Source organism: Clinocottus analis, unplaced genomic scaffold, assembly GCF_023055335.1.
Source record: "Clinocottus analis isolate CAN_PGR_092001 unplaced genomic scaffold, fCliAna1.0.p SCAF_2, whole genome shotgun sequence".
Lineage (NCBI taxonomy): Eukaryota > Metazoa > Chordata > Actinopteri > Perciformes > Cottidae > Clinocottus > Clinocottus analis.
Window position 1 is genome coordinate 1460718 of NW_027175931.1, and position 20000 is coordinate 1480717.

The window sequence follows — 20000 nt, forward strand, 5'->3', positions numbered from 1 at the left end:
GAATAATGAATCTCCTTCTTGATTGATTGGAAGACAAACAACAATATAAAAGCATCAATACAAACATTCATCAGACATTTAGAGCTCAGAGAAGTTTAAATGTTCATGCAGAAAAAACAAACGTCACCATGAGCAGTGAGAGCCTCCATTACTAAACACACACAGGAAGGAGCGCCACCTAGAGGAGATCACACATTTACACAACAATCATGAGAAGACGTCAAAGTACCGCCCACAATGTTTGACTGACAGCTGATCTCTGAGCAGTGAAGAAACGCCTCAACAATCAGCTCTCAGCCACAAACATGGAGACTGAATGAGTTCAAGAGTTCAGAGTTTAACCCTCAAAGGACTTCTGTCTATTTCAGTTACACAACTCAGCAGTGGATCCAGAGAAATAATCAAGACAAAGTCCAGCATAGAGAGGCTGAGTGAATGTGGTCTGGACTCTGTGGAGGAGAGTCATGGTTTCAGAGACTCTGTAGAAGGACAGAACACCTGCTCTGTGATCCAGGTACACTCCTACTCTGGAGGACCAAGGACCTGAGACGCAGGTATGGACTTTGTTGTGAATAAATGTATAACTGTTAAATAACCAGCTTAATGACCAAGATTTATTATTATTTCCAAATCCACATTCATCACTGTTCCCTTCTCTCTTGATGTCCTTGTATGCGACTGCTACATCAACTCTTCCTCTCATCTCCACCTCAAAGTAACAACGTCCAGTCAGACTCTCTCTACTCAGGACCTGATCACATACACTGAATCTGTCTGTGTGACTAGAATAAGACTGTTGTTGTCTCATAAATGTTGCTTTTTTGTTCCCATCAGATAACAACAGATGTGTGTTTACTGTGTTTGGATCCAGTGTGATGTCACGAGAATACTTTAAGAATGCAGCTCTGGTCGTGGGCTCTGGTTCTGGTGGTAAAACATCCACTTCAGTCACCATCAGTGAGACGTTGGTCCTCTTCTCTCTCAGGACGTCCTGTAGTTCATCTCTGACTTGTGAAACAGCCGCTGTCACGTCCTCAAAGTGTCTCAGAGGACGGGCGTTGATGCTGGATGAGTGTGTAGACTCAGTGAGTGGTGGCAGTGAGGGGTAGCTGAGTAGAAACTGGTGGAGATCCTCTATGTGTGAGAGCTTCTGCAGCTCAGCGTCGTTCCTCTTCAGCTCAGTGATCTCCTGCTCCAGCTTCTCCTGAAGCTCTCTGACTCGACTCACTTCTCTTCTCTGCTGGGATCTGACCTGCTGCTTCACATCAGAGCTTCTTTCCTCCAGGAGACGGATCAGCTCGGTGAAGGTCTTCTCGCTGTCCTCCACTGTTTTATCAGCAGAGAGATTGATGGCCTCCACCTCCTGATGGAGCAGCTTCACGTCCTTCTCTCGGTCCTGGATTCTCTGCTGGATGTTGAGTCGACTCCCCTCCAGCTCTCTCTGCCTCTCGGTCCTTTCTGCTGCAGCTGAGACTGTGTCGTGGCCTTTATGTTCATCCATTAAGCAGAGATAACAGATACACTGCTGATCAGTACGGCAGAAGATCTTCATCACCTCATCGTGACGAGAGCAGATGTTCTCCTGGAGCTTGTTGGAGGGCTCCACCAGCTTGTGCTTCTTCAATGGAGCCGCTTCATAATGAGGCTGAAGGTGTTTCTCACAGTAAGAGCTCACACATTGCAGACAGGACTTGAAGGCCTTCAGTCTCCTCCCAGTGCAGACATCACAGGCCACATCTTCAGGTCCAGCATAGCAGTGATCAGCAGCAGCAGCTTGGAGTCCAGTCTTCTCCAGTTGCTCCACTAAAACTGCCAACATGGTGTTTTTCAGCAGGACCGGCCTCGGTGTGAAGGTCTTCCTACACTGAGGGCAGCTGAAGAGTTTCTTACCCTCCTCTTCATCCCAGTGGGCTTCAATACAGTTCATGCAGTAGCTGTGTCCACAGGGAAGAGCCACTGGATCCTTCAGTAGATCCAGACAGATGGAACAAGAGAAGCTTTCCCGGTCCAGCTGAACTCCTTTCTCCGCCATTTCACCTCTCAAAGACAACGACTGTCTGAGATTCACTTCCTCATAAGTGACTCTACTGTGAGCTGTGATCCGTAGATCTGCAAGGGAGGGAACCAGGAAGTACAGACAGAGCGGAGCTCTCTTTGTTGAAGAGCAGGAAGAACAGGGAGCGGTTTGAAAGCTGTGGTTCATTCCAGGAAGAGAAGCAGTTTGAGAGACTTTGTAACACTGGTTTACAAAGGAGATCATTTCTCTGTTAGAAACACTGATTACTTTAACTTTTTGAAGGTAATCTCTGCTTAGGATGAACTAACTATCTCTTCTTCCCTGACATATAGTTTGATCAAAGTTTTTAATGATAACAATAAGTAAAATACAGCAGTGTCAGAGAGTGAGGACCCGAATGCTGATGCGTGGTGCAAAACGTAATTTTACTCTTCCAAAACAAGGAAGGTCTCCGACATAACGGAACAAAGGGCAGAAGTATGCAGGGTTACAAACAGGAAACACACAGGAAACTAATCTACACACGGTTTCACACAGCCCTACAAAGTACAACCCGACAAGGGAACAGGAGACACACAGGGTTTAAGTACAAAGGGACGGTGTGGATGATTTGACCCCAGAGGGCCAACACGCTCGGACACCATGGATCTGGGGAGGGGGCTCAGGGCAATCGGGCTCAGGGCAATCGGGCTCAGGGCAATCGGGCTCAGGGCAATGGGGCTCAGGGCAATGGGGCACAGGGGAAATGGGCTCAGGGGAATTGGGCTCAGGGCATTCAGGCTCAGGGCAATCGGGCTCAGGGGAATGGGGCTCAGGGCAATCGGGCTCAAGACAATGGGGCACAGGGCAATGGGGCCCAGGGCAATGGGGCTCAGGGGAATTGGGCTCAGGGCAATGGGGCACAGGGCAATAGGGCTCAGGGGAATTGGGCTCAGGGGAATTGGGCTCAGGGCAATGGGGCACAGGGCAATGGGGCTCAGGGAAATGGGGCACAGGGGAACTGGGCTCAGGGGAATTGGGCTCAGGGCATTCAGGCTCAGGGCAATCGGGCTCAGGGGAATGGGGCTCAGGGCAATCAGACTCAGGGCAGTCAAACTTAGGGCAATGGGGCTCAGGGGAACCGGGTCCAGGGGAACCAGGCTCCTGACGTGGCGCCCAAGGAGGACCTTTTGATGCGTTGCAAAATATTCGTGCGAGTCGATTACATGTAAAGTCAATGCACAGACGCGAATGACGCAAAAAAAGCGTTGCGAATATTCACTTTTTCACTCTTTTGCTATTTTGCTTTTTTGTTGAGAAGCTGCGCCCGGCGTCACCGCCGTCCTGTCGTAGCAGAATTCAACATGGCTGCCGGTCCACCTGAAGGAGCGCTGTAAGCGGCTTCATACAGACACTCGTCCTGGAGGAGTCGAAGCTGTGTGCGACTACGAATAATATTATGAACCCAGACACGGGGTGCTGGATGTTCCCATGTTTGTGGTATATACACAACAAGTATAACGCAGAAATAGTTGTTAATGTCCCATCGTCAAATGAAAACTGTTTTACAGGAACCTGACCGGGTCAGTTTAGGTTAGCTAGTGAGGCTATGTGCTGGTAGCTACGGCTAAGGAGGCTCAAGCTGTGCAACCCTTTCCACCGCAACTGGAGGTGAAAAAGCGACATAAAGTGTTGAGCGAGTAAAATCAGGCAAAAAAGCATAGCGAATATTCACATCTTGGTCTGTTAGGACTATCATTCTTGATAAATAAAGTCAATACAATGCCTTTACTTCTGTAATTTAGGACCAGTGTTGAGAAGTCTGAGCATTCTGAGGGTAGAAAACAAACCTAAACGACTGAGAGCTCATGAGGAAATGAACGTGAGTTGTTTTTGTGACGTAAACTAATAAAATCAAATGAGCAATGAGAGTAAAATGTTCAATATCACTTGATTTTAATAGGTTGGTGGATCGTTTTGCACAGAACTTAATGAGGAAGAAACACTTTCTCTAAAGTTACTGTAAGGAACTTTCATGTAGTGTTGTTTCTGGCGCCCCCTGTGGACTAAAGCAGTAGTGTCTCTGAGCACCAGGGTCCCTTTAGAAAACCTCTCATTTAACAGCAGCAGGGGCTGACACTCTGGTCCTCTGTCCTGGTTCTGGTTCTCCCGTGCCCCTCTTCCCTCCAGCGGGTCCAGCAATACGTCCAAGCCATTTTATATTTTTATCTCACCCCTTAAACACCTCGACATCAAAACTACTGACACGTGTTGTTGTGCAATATAATACAGTTTTTATTCAAGTGTAACCAGCCGACATCTGAATGACAACATGAGCTGTGACTCAAGAACAGAAACCCACCGGTTGAACCAGAGGAATGGAATAAAAAGCGTTCAGAAAAAAAAGAAAACTACAGACGATCAACTTCTATCTTTTAAAAACATAAACATATTTACAGATTTCATGCACGTGCAGTATTGAAATTGATACAAAAAGTAGTAAAACTAGATATACAGAGTCATTCTTCAGTATAAATAGTATAAATAATATTCCTTTGTATAAATAGCTCCACGCTCTTCGATGTTGGTCTGAGACGTTGAAACGGTCTGTGTGACACACACACACACACACACACACACACACACGCGCACACGCGCACACGCGCACACGGCGGGTCAGGCACTGTGGGAACGCCGTCGCCAAGTGGTCACTTCTGCAGGATGAACTGGTCGATGAACTCGTTCTGCTCAGACTCCACTTTGGACAAAGCCTCGTACTCGATGCGATATCTGAGAGGAGGAAACACAAAGCTTTGAGTGCAAGTTCAAGCACTGAGGGTTTGTTTGTTTACTCTGTGTGTGTGTGTGTGTGTGTGTGTGTGTGTGTACCTCTCCAGCTGCATCTTCTTCTCGGCGATGAGCGCCTGGAGCTGCTGCTGTTGGGCCTCTCGCTGCTTCGCCACTGACTTCAAGAGGTTTCTGGCTCCGATCGCCTGATGATGATGATGATGATGATGATGATTAATATTATTATTATTATTATTAATAATCACAGTTACAGCGTCTTCTGCAACTAAAAAATGGCCGCTTTAAACACTTCGGCTACCTTCATCTTTTCTGTCTCCGCTTCTTTCGCCAACTCGTCCACCAGCTCGATCAGACCGCCCACAATCTTCTGAAACTGACCGATTTCTGCAACAACAAAAAACACACTGTTACTGAAGAAGAAGAAGAAGAAGAAGAAGAAGAAGAAGAAGAAGAAGAAGATGCACAGCTTACTGTCCACAAACTCTTTACACTCTTCCTTGAGCTCGGAGGTCTTCTGGCTGACGTCGGGCTCCAGGACTCGCAGCTTGTTGAGCTCATCGAAATAGAAGCCGGCCTCGGCTAACGGGTCTTTAGCCATGGCCGACAGGGGGGAGGGGCCTGTCGCCAAGGAGACAGAGAGACGGAGGGATGGAGAGCAGAAAGCAAATGAGTAAAACACAGACTCTGTTTCTAAACTTCCACTTTACCTGGTAAACCCAGCTTGGCTGTTTTATAGTGAAAAACTGAATTCTATGCTCAGCTTTCAGATTGTTTTTCAATAACTGGAGACAGCAGTTTGTCCTAAATTATTATTTTCCGTTTCCAAATCCTTCATATGAATAGCATCCATTGATAAAGAAGTCTTTCTGCATTCAGACGGTGGTTATCACACAGTGACGACACCTTTCTGCCGCTGTTATCTGTGACCTTTGACCTCTGCTGAGGACGTCACCACACGGCAAGAAGAGCCATCGCAACTTGAACACACTGAAGTACGTAACATATCCCCTCTGAAGGCTCCATGCAACACACGAGCACTAACTACACAGCGTCGCATTGATAGAACAGTAGATTTCAACCAAATGTGTCGTAAACCGGTTGGTATTTGACGTAAACCAGTTGATGTGTGTCGTAAAACCGCCTCGTTTAGCTTACCGTTTAACGCGACTATTCTCAAAAGCGAAGCCGGGTCGACGAAGACACGCGTCGCTAATTATCCTTTTTATGTAGTTAACATCATAATTAACCGTACCGAGCTCCGTTCGGGACAGGAAACGGTGTATTTTTACCTGTTTAAACCGCCGTTAGAGCGGATGACTATGTGGCAAAAGCGAGAGAACAAGAAGCTCCGCCCCCTCCTCTCGCTGCCAAGGAAACCAAACGCTGCCGTGCGTGCCGCGTCATGCGTGATGCGAGGGCGTTGACGTTTTGGCTTTTCAGAAGAAAATACTTGGCCGTGATGAGTCACCATGTCCGGGGCTCATTGGTCATTTATGATACCCAGAACAGGAGTAAAGATCTATTTAAATGTGTTACGTTGTAATCCGACCAAAATGACTCCAGAGATGTCTTTAGATTAATAGCGATGCTCTTACTTTGAAAGTAAAACCGGAAATCGGATTCTCTTCGTCGCTTAAAAAATAGATCTACTTTATAAAACCAACAAAGTAATTTGTTTTTAAAATATCTGAGCATGTAGGTCTCCCAGTAGAAGTATAAATGTTTTGTTAATTTTAATTTTAAATTAATTTAAAAGGATATTTCCGTTTTATAAATACATTCATAATATTGACAACCATTATATATACATATATGAATGCATTTTTGTGTCATTATTTGGTATGATTTAAAAAAATGAATTAATGTCAACATTAAATCGGAACATAACACATTAATACACCATAAATACATTAATGATTATATGATTATATATTATATTAATAATATTTCTGACGGCAGAGGGCAGCGTCGTGCGTCGCACCTGCAGCCTGCCGTAAACTCATGAGTAGAAGAAGAAGAAAAAGAAGAAGGGAAGAGGACGACAGAGTTTAACTTAACTTTTTACAACTCAAATCTCGATACTGTCGTGGATGTTCGTGTCACGGGGATAAAGTCCAGCTTTATTAGATTAGACGGCGTGCCGTTATCTGACAGCAGCGTCGTGAAGGCGGTAAGTAAACCTCAAAACGTCGTAAAACGGATCCCTCGTTACGTATTATTCAACTCCTGAGGACGTGAACGTCACTCCATTGAAGAAACTGCATATTTAACCCGTTTGGTGGAACTTAAACATCTGTAGACTTTTAAAACCGAACACCTGACTTTATTTTCACCATGTGCGTAATTCGGCCTGTGTTTCGATGTGTTACAAACTGTCAACAACTATTCAACACGAAACACACCCACGTCAGAGAGTGACGCAAAGCAAATGTACAGTGTTTAGTTCCAATAAACTGATTGATTCGTGGAGGATTGACCAGATGAAGGAGCCGGAGACCAGACGTGTTGTTGATGTGCGTCACTAAAGTCTCTAAAGTGCGTTGTTAGAGCTGAACAATGACCTGAGAGCAAGAACACGTTAAAACGGCTCGTTTCTGAGTGGAGTTCCGCCAGAAACCTTCAGCTCGTTGTTAACTTAAACTTAAGTAATTTAGTTGTTCACTAGTTTAACTTAAACTAAAGGCTTTTCGTTGTTAACTAGTTTAACTTAAACTGAAGGCTTTTAGTTGTTGACTAGTTTAACCTAAACTAAAGGCTTTTAGTTGTTGACCTTATTTAATAAATTAACTTAATAAACTAAAGTTACCAGCTAGTTAACTGATCACCAGATAAAAGCATGTTAATTATTTCAAACTCAGCGTAAATGAACTTCATGAACACATGAATATAACACATTTACATTACTTTTACTACACTTTTAGGATTTCATTTTTTTCAAGGACCTTTCCAGGCCTGGAAATAACCATTTTTTTACATTTCCAGTTTCCATACCTGCATTTTTAAACTAGCTGCACTTTAAACTAGCTGCACTTTGAACTAGCTGCACTTTGAACTAGCTGCATGTTAAAAGGCATCATGATCAAACCATGTGTAAGATGCGGAATATCAGCTCGTTATCAGCCGTCATGTATGTATATATTTTAAACTACGTATATGTACATATTTACTTTCTACTGACATGTGCTCCTCTCGCTGCCCTCTGGTTTCCTGTCCAGTCACATTCCATTGAAGTGGAATGGGAACCGAGGACGAGATAACGGCGTGACGCGTGTCTTCCTCTCAGTATTGTGACGTTGTGTCTTATCTTCATGCGTCTTCATCGACGCTGACATTCCCGTGTCGCTCCACAGGGGATTTATCATTTACTCGCTCCTGTGTTTCTGCCCAGGAATGACCTGGAGCAGTGCGAGGTTGTGGCGGCCTCATCAGTAGCGGTCACCACGGCGGGGGACCTCCGGACCTCCGTCTGCAGGGTGGTCATCTACCTCCAGAGGGACATGTCCGGGGACAGCGTGCCGCCCCAGCGTCACACCCACTCCGCCTCCCCGGCCTCGCCCCTGGCCTGTCCCAAGACCAAGGCGCGCAGTTACCGCGGCGCGGTGGGCCTGGGCAACAAGTACATCCGCGTCAACGTGGGCGGGAGCCTGTTTTACGCCACGCTGCAGGTGCTGACCCGGCAGGACTCCATGCTGAAGGCCATGTTCAGCGGAAGGAAGGAAGTGTTCACCGATAAGGACGGTAAGCCGGCTCCGGCATGGCGGCGTGGTGGCGGCACGATACACGACCCTGTCTTGATTATCTCGGGACAAAATGATGCAGACCAAATGAAAGATACGGTATCGGTACGTCATCCTACCGGACTGTATTGTATCGTACGTTATCGTATCGGTACGATATTGTATCTTATTGTGTCGTACGATATAATATCGTACCGATATTGTAAGATACAATATAGTAGTGCTATCGTACGATATTGTATCGGTGCGGTACCGTATTGTGTCGTACGATACAATATCTTACAGATACGATACACTATCAGACCAATATTGTACGACACAATATAGTAGCGATATCGTATTCATGGAATTTTAAAATGGTTAGTCTCCAGGCCTAGAAAAGTCCTTGAAAAAATAAAATCCCCAAGTTGTGTAAAAGTCCTGTAAATGTGTTATATTCATGTGTTCATGACGTTCATTCACGCTGAGTTATAAATAATGAATCTGCTTTTAAAAGAAAGAGGCTCAAAATATCAGCAGCATCCATACAGGCATCTATATGAATGTTTATTCTTTTAATAAACTATTGTCTCTCATTCATTTGAGTCATTTAAGGTTTACTGTATGCTTTGAATCCTCGTTGTTAGTTTAAATACTACATTTTATCACTTTTTACTGTCTACACACACATTTCACACAATGTTTGATCATGAACATTTGGTTTAAAGTCCTGAACATCTATTGGTCAGAATGTGCATTAACCCTGATGATCAGCTATTATCCAGATAATCATCAAAAAATACAAGTAAGTGTGTTTGTCTTGGTTCAGGTTGGATCCTGATCGACCGCAGCGGGAAACACTTCGGCAGCGTCCTCTGCTTCCTGCGCGACGGCACGGTCGCCTTGCCCAAGGGCCGGCAGGCCGTCCAGGAGGTGCTGGCTGAGGCCAAGTACTACGAGGTCCAGGGCCTGGTGGAGCTCTGTCTGAACACACTGCAGGTCAGACACACACACACGCACACACACACACACACACACACATATCCTGGTTTATAGATCTCAGTCATTGTGCAGCAAGAGTTGACACGGCAAAGAAAGATCACCATGAAATGATGGAAAGTCTTGTATTTAGTGTTGTTTCTGGCGCCCCCTGTGGTCTACAGAGGAAGTGCCTCTGAGCGCCAGGGTCCCTTTAGAAAACCTCTCATTCTACTGCAGCAGGTCTGACAGTCTGGATATTGTTCTCTCTGATTAATGCTCATCTTGTTGGTAACATTTCAGCAAAGAAAATACAGAGTCATATCTGTTATGATCTGATAGATTCATCTTCTACCTATTTTTAAATACCTTCCATGAATATATTGTGTTCTTATGATGATCAATGTTTAACAACTACTTTAAATAGTTCTTTTGGATCATTTTTTGTCTCAAATTGTATTATTATGAGTATAAAATACACTGTAACTACCCACGAAGGCTCTTAACTCTCAGTGTCTCCTGGCTTGTGACTGACAGGGCAACAAGGAGCTGCCCATGTGTGTCATACCTGTGGTCACCTCCAGTAAAGAAGAGGAGAAGCTCATCCAGTCCTCCACCAAGGTGAACGCAGACGCTGCTGATTGCATTTTGCAACGATATAATGACGCTGGAGAAAGTAATAAACTCCATTTCGTTCTCCTCTGACAGCCCGTGGTGAAGCTGGTGTACAACAGAAGCAACAACAAGTACTCCTACACCAGGTAAGAAGCGCCGCCAGCAGGGTGGCCGACTTACCCAGAGAGCCTCGCTCGGCACCGCTTGACTTCCTCTCGTCCCGACAGCAACTCGGACGACCACCTGCTGAAGAACATCGAGCTGTTCGACCGGCTGTCCCTCAGCTTCAACGGCCGCGTCCTCTTCATCAAGGACGTGATCGGGGACGAGATCTGCTGCTGGTCCTTCTACGGCCAGGGCCGCAAGCTGGCCGAGGTCTGCTGCACCTCCATCGTCTACGCCACGGAGAAGAAGCAGACCAAGGTGAGGACGCGTCAGCGCGGCGCAACACGTAACAGCAGGTGGAGAGCTAGTGACGTTAGCAGCACCGCTAACGGAGAACCAGCAGGAGGAGAGCTAGTGACGTTAGCAGCACCGCTAACGGAGAACCAGCAGGAGGAGAGCTAGTGACGTTAGCAGCACCGCTAACGGAGAACCAGCAGGAGGAGAGCTAGTGACGTTAGCAGCACCGCTAACGGAGGACCAGCAGGAGGAGAGCTAGTGACGTTAGCAGCACCGCTAACGGAGAACCAGCAGGAGGAGAGCTAGTGACGTTAGCAGCACCGCTAAGGGAGAACCGGCAGGAGGAGAGCTAGTGACGTTAGCAGCACCGCTAAGGGAGAACCGGCAGGAGGAGAGCTAGTGACGTTAGCAGCACCGCTAATGGAGAACCAGCAGGAGGAGAGCTAGTGACGTTAGCAGCATCGCTAACGGAAAACCAGCAGGAGAAGAGCTCGTGACGTTAGCAGCACCGCTAAGGGAGAACCAGCAGGAGGAGAGCTAGTGACGTTAGCAGCATCGCTAACAGAGAACCAGCAGGAGGAGAGCTAGTGACGTTAGCAGCATCGCTAACAGAGAACCAGCAGGAGGAGATCTCTACAAGTGGTGTACAGATAGACGACGCGATGCCCCTGCCGGCCTCTATAAACACCCGGCGTCCTCTCCTCCCTTCCTCAGGTGGAGTTCCCCGAGGCTCGCATCTACGAGGAGACCCTGAACACGTTGCTGTACGAGACGATGTCGCCGCCGGACGCCACCGTGCTGCTGGAGGCCACGCGCCGCAGCTCCCCGACCTGCGGCGGCGGCGGCGGCGGCTCGCACAGCGAGGACGAGGACGTGGCCGAGCTCCGCGAGCGCCTCCGCCGCATCCACGTGAAGAGGTACAGCGCGTACGACGACCGGCAGCCGGGGCACTGATCCCTCCTCCTCCCTCCTCCACCACCTCCACCTCCAAGAACATTCACACGTTCCTCTCTCCGAGTAGTTTCCTCCTCCACCGAACACAACAAACTGTGGCCTCGCTGTACCTTTTTTATTATTACTTTTTCTCTGGATAGTTGTGGCGTCGTCATAATTTATGAATCATTATCGGAGCGACTACTTCAAATAACTCGAGAGCTGTGTTTTTTTTGTATTATTAATATGAATAAATGTAGATTATTAGTGGAGACTATTTCTTAGAGGAAATACTGTCAGGATCATAGCACTTACCCTCTGAAGCAGCAGCAGAGCTGGTTTCATATTTATAGATCGTATTGTTTCTCACACACACACACACACACACACACGCACACAACAACAGGCCTGTTGTTTGCCAAAGATGACCCAGAACTAGTGTGTAACATGTTTTAATGCAGTTTACCATGATGCCTTTTTTCCAGCTGTGAAGATAAAAAAAAAAGTTATTCAACTGCTTTTTTTTTGTGTCTTTTGTTATGTTTTTAGTTATTCTCTCTCCTGACCACCAGGGGGCGACTCCTCTGGTTGTATAGAAGTCTATGCTTCATGTGTTAAAGCTGCATTCTCTCTCCTGACCACCAGGGGGCGACTCCTCTGGTTGTATAGAAGTCTATGCTTCATGTGTTAAAGCTGCATTCTCTCTCCTGACCACCAGGGGGCGACTCCTCTGGTTGTATAGAAGTCTATGCTTCATGTGTTAAAGCTGCATTCTCTCTCCTGACCACCAGGGGGCGACTCCTCTGGTTGTATAGAAGTCTATGCTTCATGTGTTAAAGCTGCATTCTCTCTCCTGACCACCAGGGGGCGACTCCTCTGGTCTCCATTAATGTGTGGTTAATGCTCAACAAATAAACACCTGTAGGTGGAGTTAACGTCCTTCTGTTCTTTTCCTCTGTGAAGTAAAACAAACATTAAATAAATAACCACAACATAAATGTATTTCAAATCAAAACAGTTTGAAAGGGAAGGTTTGCAGACTCCTGGTGGCTGCAGCTGCACCTTCTGACCACATGGGGGCGATCAGGAGGAGGAGGGGGCGGAGCCACGCTTTAGGTCACTCCACAGTGACGTCATAATGTTTGCAGCAGAGGGCCAGCTGTCAGCAGTGAGATGAACTTCAGAATGAAAAAAATGAATTGAAAAAAAAACTATTTTTAGATTCCTGTGGGAGGAGCTGCAGCCTGTGAATGACGTCATCAACATGTAACTATTACAAGCTCCATGTGCCACACCTTTATTCATATATATATATACATACATCTATTATATATTAAAACATATGTATATTTATCTTTGTTATATATATATGTTAAAAATATATATTTAAATATATATATATATATATATATATATATATATATATATATATATATATATATATATATATATTAAAATGTATGTATGCTGTGGCCGTTCAGTGTTTACATTAAATGAAGGACTCTACAGGTTGCGCTGTGCTCTTCATTTATATTTCATTATTTATTTATTATTTCCCTCCATTGATCAGCGCGAGGAAGGCGGATCCCGCTGTGACGTCATCTGCGTCCGCTGAGCGCAGGAGAAGAAGGAGAGAGAGAGAGAGAGAGAGAGAGAGAGAGAGAGAGAGAGAGAGAGAGAGAGAGAGAGAGAGAGAGAGAGAGAGAGAGAGAGAGAGAGAGAGAGAGAGAGAGAGAGAGAGAGAGAGAGAGAGAGAGAGAGAGAGCGGACGCAGCGGCAGACGGACGGACCTGCGCGCGGTGACCGCCGCGGACGCTGCCGCCATGGAGGGCTCCACGGAGGACGAGCACAAAGAGAAGCTGCTGTGGACCGTGAAACGCGAGGTGAGCGCCGCGGACTCCTCCAGCGCTGCACGTCCATGTCAGCCATGTATTCATGTTGAAAGATTCAAATACGAAACGCGTCGAGAGCGCGAGGCTTCAAGGCGCGTTCACACTTTGCGTGTTTTATTTTTCACGCGGGCGTTTTTTGTTTTTTTTGCGTCTGAAACACGCAACTTATGCAGACAGCTCCTCTGAACCTTACTGCTTATTTTATTTTTTATTTGTATTGCAAATATATATATATATATATATATATATATATATATATATATATATATATATATATATATATATTATGCATATTCCTACATTATTTTATGGGCCTGAATCTCACTTTCTGGATCTTTTTTAAATGCTAAACTTAAAAAAAACACCTGTCTTGATGCAAAAAGCCTTTAACATCCCTCCGATGTAAAAGTTGTCATTGCCCGTTGATCTGTTTCTGTCTGCGTTGCCTTCTGCGATCAACATTTGCACGATATCCCCCATTGAACCAGCGGAGCCCGGCATCCCATAATAAAGCTCCAGTGTGTGTGAAGTGTGACAGCGTGTTGTCTCGTGCCACAGGCTGCTGCTGTGTGTGTGTGTGTGTGTGTGTGTGTGTGTGTGTGTGTGTGTGTGTGTGTGTGTGTGTGTGTGTGTGTGTGTGTGTGTGTGTGTGTGTCTGGCATCCTCTCCACAGCGGAGGAGAACTCGCGCCGCCTCGTCGCCGGGAAAGATTTCCTTCATTTGTTTCCTCTCCTGCTTGTGAAATGTGCGAAGTGTGTAAATCACAGACGTGACGTCACGAGGTGTGGCTGAGAGTAGTAGAGGAAGAGGTTACGCTGAAGATATGAAGCCCGACGACCGTCAGCCGACTCACTGCTATGTGCCCTCTGTGATTTATGAGATAAAAAGCATTCACACACACAGACACACACAGACACACACAGACACACACACATACACAATGGATGTATCAGACGCATCCATCATGGCTTGTTTAGTGAGCCGATAAGGAGGCAACCTCCAGGTGTGTTAAAGCTGCATTCTCTCTCCTGACCACCAGGGGGTGTCTCCTCTGGTTGTATAGAAGTCTATGCTTCATGTGTTAAAGCTGCATTCTCTCTCCTGACCACCAGGGGGCGACTCCTCTGGTTGTATAGAAGTCTATGCTTCATGTGTTAAAGCTGCATTCTCTCTCCTGACCACCAGGGGGCGACTCCTCTGGTTGTATAGAAGTCTATGCTTCATGTGTTAAAGCTGCATTCTCTCTCCTGGCCACCAGGGGGCGACTCCTCTGGTTGTATAGAAGTCTATGCTTCATGTGTTAAAGCTGCATTCTCTCTCCTGACCACCAGGGGGCGACTCCTCTGGTGGTCAAAGGAAGTTTTTAGAAGGTAAAAGTCCAGATAAGGTCCATGCAGTATGTCGGTGACTTCCTGTTCAGCTTTCTGTTCTTTTCGGTCGATGCAGGTAGTCCTACATCTCTTCTTCTTCTTCTTCTTCTTCTTCTTCTTCTTCTTCTTCTTCTTCTTCTTCTTCAGTTATATTTGCAGTTTCATGTCCGGGAGGAGGGGGGGGGGGGCGTTACTGTCCGTAGTGAGGGTCGACCGTGATGTCGCCTAAATCCATCCAGTCCTTCTTTTTTTTTTCGGGGGGTTCAGAAAAAGTCAAAGCGGACGACCTTTGCCTGACGCCATGATCGACGACCTCGTCCACTTCCTGTCTCCAGCCTGTGGTTGTAGCCGGAGCTCCTCGGGCGTGTTCGCTTCCTGGTTGGCGGCGTCGACAGAAACCTCCCTTGTGTGTCGGGGGGAAAGTGTCCGCGTTGCTTTTGACGTTTCAAAGGTTATCGGAGAATCTGCGTCTCTTCTTCTGTGGTTTTCGTCTTCAGACGTCTGGGTAGTTTGACTTGAACAGTGTCGCCTCAGACGAGCCCACAAGCAACGCAACTCATTACGTTTTAGGCCGAGATCAATTCCCGCCTGCATGGAGGCGTTGCTGTTGCTCCTCCCCCCCCGCCCACACACACACACACACACACACACACACACACACACACACACACACACACACACACACACACCCCGTATTGATCTTTTTGTGCAAATGTAGTGTCGTCCAATACCTGCCACATCTTTGCCCGAAAGCAGCTGGTTATTGTGTGTATCCGGTGTTGTGATCGATGCGGTCGCTCGGCCGTCGTTCATCCGTGAGATGTCAGTCGATGTCTTCTGTCTGGCGTTCTTTAAAATGCCCAACGAACTGACGCTGAGACGCTCTCTGCTCGCCGCCCCGCCACACAGCCGCCGCCGCCGCCGCTTTACAGCTCCCCGTCTCTTGAAGCGGCGCTCGGCTACCTCGGGTATTGCCTGGCAACTGAAAGCTTTAGCAGCTCCCTGAGAAGTTAAATTGCATCAGTCGGCGATTAATACGGCAGCGAGAGAGGCGGCCTTGTCTCTCGCAGGAAGACGAGAGCTTCGTGCTTTACGGGGGAGAAGGAAGTCTGTTCTCAAGAAGCTGCTGAAGCCGACATGCATGCTTTTATGGGAAAGACCTGCAACAGCCGACGCTATTGGAGAATCCTCCGAATTATTTCCCCCAAAAGGATTCCTCCCAAAAGTCAGAGACGAATAGAAATGTGGAATGAAGAGAGAACCTTGCTGATCACGGCAGTTGTTAAAAGTTTAATTAACAATGCGAATGCTTTGTCTTGGATCCACGACAGTTATCAGTCCCACGCAGGCGGGAGGAAAAAGAAAAGCTCCTTTTTCTTTTTTCTTTTTCATGCCCAAAGCTGGAAATTACAGATTATTGAGAGACTGCAGGGTGGAAATTTATTTAGAAAGACGATGGAGACAAAGACGGAGGCACATGTGTGACTGTGAAGATGAAGAACACGATGAGAAGATGATGAGAGCCTCTCAAAGTGACCCGTCCACAAGCTCACGATGATGTACAACCAGAGGACCACCAGGGGGCGACTCCTCTGGTTGTATAGAAGTCTATGCTTCATGTGTTAAAGCTGCATTCTCTCTCCTGACCACCAGGGGGCGACTCCTCTGGTTGTATAGAAGTCTATGCTTCAGGTGTCAAACAGACCATAAAGCAGGGGACGCTTAGGGGCGGGGCTACAAGGTGATTGACAGGTTGACACCAGAGATGTTTATGGCGTCTCTACGTCACTCCTCAGTTCATATATGGTCACTTCCTGTTCACTGGTTGCAAAACAAACAACTTAACACATCACCTCCTCCTCCTCTGTCAAATGATATATTACTGAAGCAGCCAAATGGTATTCAGCGATGATCACAGTTTCTCCAACTGTGAAATGTCAAAGTGTCTTCTGGGACCAAGACGAGCTGCAGTGAAACCTCAACGAAGGTCAGTCCGGACTGCAGCGTCTTCTAATCACCCCGTTGGGCTCGTTTCCGAATAATCGTCTTATTATTACATCAAAATTTTGGGCCGATCCACTGACGCTCTCGTCTCCTACCTCCGTCGGCATCGCGTCACATTAAAAAAAAGGTTTTAAAACACGTGTTTCTAGAAATGTCTCCGTGTGCATCGCCTGCAGGACGTCGTGTTGCAGCCTGATCAGCGACAGCGAGGCCGCTGACGAGGCAGACGTTCACGACTCTGGAGGAATCAATCCGTCTTTACGCGTCTCGTTGACCTGTTTTGTTGTTGCCACACACACACACACACACACACACACACACACACACACACACACACACTCACACACTGGTCCGAGCATTCACAGATAATACACCTCCTCGTCTTTAAAAGTGCCCGATCGTGTGTCGAATCAATTTCTCCCGGTCAAAGATAAATAAATAAACGGGAGCAGGAATTGACATTTAACCCCCGCGGAACAAAAAACATCAATCGGACATCGATGCCGTTTAGAGAGCAGGAGACATACAGAAGATTGTGTAGCAGGAAAAGAAGAGGATGGAAGGGTCATCCGACAATCTGCTGCGGGGGAGGAGGAAGCAATTTACCGTTGTTTGACTGCGAGTTTCAGTGAAGTAGAGTCACTGATATAGACTTCTATACAACCAGAGGAGTCGCCCCCTGGTGGTCAGGAGAGAGAATGCAGCTTCAACACATGAAGCATAGACTTCTATACAACCAGAGGAGTCGCCCCCTGGTGGTCAGGAGAGAGAATGCAGCTTTAACACATGAAGCATAGACTTCTATACAACCAGAGGAGTCGCCCCCTGGTGGTCAGGAGAGAGAATGCAGCTTTAACACATGAAGCATAGACTTCTATACAACCAGAGGAGTCGCCCCTGGTGGTCAGGAGAGAGAATGCAGCTTTAACACATGAAGCATAGACTTCTATACAACCAGAGGAGTCGCCCCCTGGTGGTCAGGAGAGAGAATGCAGCTTCAACACATGAAGCATAGACTTCTATACAACCAGAGGAGTCGCCCCCTGGTGGTCAGGAGAGAGAATGCAGCTTGAACACATGAAGCATAGACTTCTATACAACCAGAGGAGTCGCCCCCTGGTGGTCAGGAGAGAGAATGCAGCTTGAACACATGAAGCATAGACTTCTATACAACCAGAGGAGTCGCCCCCTGGTGGTCCGGAGAGAGAATGCAGCTTTAACACAGTTCAACATCAGCTTTACTCATCAGAACCGGAGGTTGTCGTCCTAACGTAACCCCTTCTAGCGCACACATCGTTGTGTTGTTGGTGTGGAGGGTTTCATGTAAGTGAGGGTGTGTGGGTCTGTCCATTGTTGTGAAAAAGGTCCCTTTGGACCAGAAGCCCATTTGTGCGGCAGCTTGTTAAATTCCCCCGTGCAGCGAACAGGAGCACATGTAAAATGAATATGCGGCGTGTCATGGGTTTGTTGCACGTTTGTGCACCTCTCCAGCGTCGGGACAACGGTCCTCCTTTGTGGACACGGTGAAACACGCCGCCGCTCTGCTGTTTGCTCGACGTCGTGAACAAGAGATGAAGTGAAAAGCGATTCTGTAACTGAGGAGCTGGCTGATGAGCTCTTCCTCCCAGAATGCATTAGCTCCACTCATCTCCCAACCTCTGGAGCAGATCTGTGCTGCAGCTGTTCAGCAAAGCCCTTTGTGGAAGTAAATGGGTTTTGTGTGTCGCTGCCATAGTGTTGAACGCTACACACTCACAGTAACACAGTCGACTGCACTTTGTTCACCAGGTGCTTTGAGTTGCTCAACACAACAATACTTGTGTTAAGACAAAGGAAATATATTGTTAGTGTACGTTTTACTCTACGTTCAGTTTGAACGCAGATACTGATATTTATCCTCTTCATCAGTAGGTCTTCCTCCTCACCAGTAGGTCTTCCTCTTCATCAATAGGTCTTCCTCTTCATCAATAGGTCTTCCTCTTCACCAGTAGGTCTTCCTCTTCATCAGTAGGTCTTCCTCCTCACCAGTAGGTCTTCCTCCTCATCAGTAGGTCTTCCTCCTCATCAATAGGTCTTCCTCCTCACCAGTAGGTCTTCCTCCTCACCAGTAGGTCTTCCTCCTCACCAGTAGGTCTTCCTCTTCATCAATAGGTCTTCCTCTTCATCAATAGGTCTTCCTCCTCATCAATAGGTCTTCCTCCTCATCAATAGGTCTTCCTCCTCACCAATAGGTCTTCCTCCTCACCAGTAGGTCTTCCTCCTCACCAATAGGTCTTCCTCTTCATCAATAGGTCTTCCTCCTCATCAATAGGTCTTCCTCCTCATCAGTAGGTCTTCCTCCTCACCAGTAGGTCTTCCTCCTCACTAGTAGGTCTTCCTCCTCATCAATAGGTCTTCCTCTTCATCAATAGGTCTTCCTCCTCACCAGTAGGTCTTCCTCCTCACCAGTAGGTCTTCCTCCTCATCAATAGGTCTTCCTCCTCACCAATAGGTCTTCATCCTCACCAGTAGGTCTTCCTCCTCATCAATAGGTCTTCCTCCTCATCAATAGGTCTTCCTCCTCACCAGTAGGTCTTCCTCCTCATCAATAGGTCTTCCTCCTCACCAGTAGGTCTTCCTCCTCATCAATAGGTCTTCCTCCTCACCAGTAGGTCTTCCTCCTCATCAATAGGTCTTCCTCCTCACCAGTAGGTCTTCCTCTTCATCAATAGGTCTTCCTCTTCATCAATAGGTCTTCCTCTTCATCAGTAGGTCTTCCTCCTCCATCTGGTTCAAGCTCGTCTGCTTGCTGATGACAACAATGCAGATGAAGCAGACTGAAGCGTGTGATTCAAAGTGCTTCCTTCCCTGCTCATCCTATTAATAACCCTCATATATTCTCATGCTAATTCATCTCATAGTGTCTTTAATCCCACGTTAAACCCGACGTAATCCCTGACAATGAAGCGCTAATTAAAGCGCTTCACTTCTGAAACGCATTCAAGTCAGTCTCGCGGTCACTCGTCGGTATCGACCCCTCGGACCGACCGGCGCCGCCGCGGTGTGCTGCCTTGCTCATGTTCAATGGGCAGCGCGTCGGCTGCAGGTAAATAAACGGATCTATTTGTGGAGGATGAGGTGAGTCAGAGGCTGCAGGTGAGAGGACTGAATGAAGAGCTGCCAATCCAAGAGCAACCTGAGAGCGACGCTTATGGGCTGTGTGTGTGTGTGTGTGTGTGTGTGTGTGTGTGTGTGTGTGTGTGTGTGTGTTGGTTTGCTCTTTCCTTATCAGCGGTGTTTCTTCAGT

The 20000-nt window shown here is 47.0% G+C and overlaps 4 protein-coding genes across 12 annotated transcripts in view; 3 read left to right on the forward strand and 1 right to left on the reverse strand.

Moving 5' to 3' along the window:
- The window catches only part of lyrm9 (LYR motif containing 9), a 2081-nt gene extending 1610 nt beyond the window's left edge, over positions 1–471 (forward strand). For 3 of the 4 annotated variants that reach the window (XM_068584766.1, XM_068584765.1, XM_068584764.1), the window contains exon 4: positions 1–471. This exon is cut by the window's left edge and continues 578 nt beyond it. The gene's annotated coding sequence lies outside the window, so the exon portion shown is untranslated. The other variant, XM_068584763.1, reaches the window with a different exon arrangement.
- Positions 1–6162, reverse strand: part of LOC137790469 (intraflagellar transport protein 20 homolog) — a 6308-nt gene extending 146 nt beyond the window's left edge. The window contains exons 1-6 of one of the 4 annotated variants that reach the window (XM_068584744.1): positions 5960–6162; positions 5276–5422; positions 5103–5188; positions 4886–4989; positions 4724–4786; positions 1–1997 (exon numbers count right to left, since the gene is read on the reverse strand). The exon at positions 1–1997 is cut by the window's left edge and continues 125 nt beyond it. In XM_068584744.1, coding sequence (XP_068440845.1) covers positions 365–1997; positions 4724–4786; positions 4886–4989; positions 5103–5188; positions 5276–5402 — 2013 coding nt within the window. In that variant the 5' untranslated portion in view covers positions 5403–5422; positions 5960–6162 and the 3' untranslated portion in view covers positions 1–364. Of the gene's footprint in view, positions 2033–4267; positions 4787–4885; positions 4990–5102; positions 5189–5275; positions 5423–5959 lie in introns of those variants that run through there. The other 3 variants (XM_068584747.1, XM_068584746.1, XM_068584745.1) reach the window with 3 other exon arrangements.
- A 622-nt stretch (positions 6163–6784) lies between these two features.
- tnfaip1 (tumor necrosis factor, alpha-induced protein 1 (endothelial)) lies at positions 6785–11717 on the forward strand. Its single transcript, XM_068584757.1, has 7 exons — positions 6785–6974; positions 8193–8542; positions 9350–9519; positions 10036–10119; positions 10207–10259; positions 10341–10536; positions 11230–11717. The coding sequence occupies exons 2-7, from the start codon at positions 8302–8304 to the stop codon at positions 11467–11469; spliced, it is 984 nt and encodes a 327-aa protein (XP_068440858.1). The 5' UTR covers positions 6785–6974; positions 8193–8301; the 3' UTR covers positions 11470–11717.
- Positions 11718–13210: 1493 nt separating this feature from the next.
- Positions 13211–20000, forward strand: part of sgsm2 (small G protein signaling modulator 2) — a 43367-nt gene continuing 36577 nt past the window's right edge. For all 3 annotated transcript variants that reach the window (XM_068584741.1, XM_068584742.1, XM_068584743.1), the window contains exon 1: positions 13211–13331. In XM_068584741.1, coding sequence (XP_068440842.1) covers positions 13272–13331 — 60 coding nt within the window. In that variant the 5' untranslated portion in view covers positions 13211–13271. The remainder of the gene's footprint in view (positions 13332–20000) is intronic.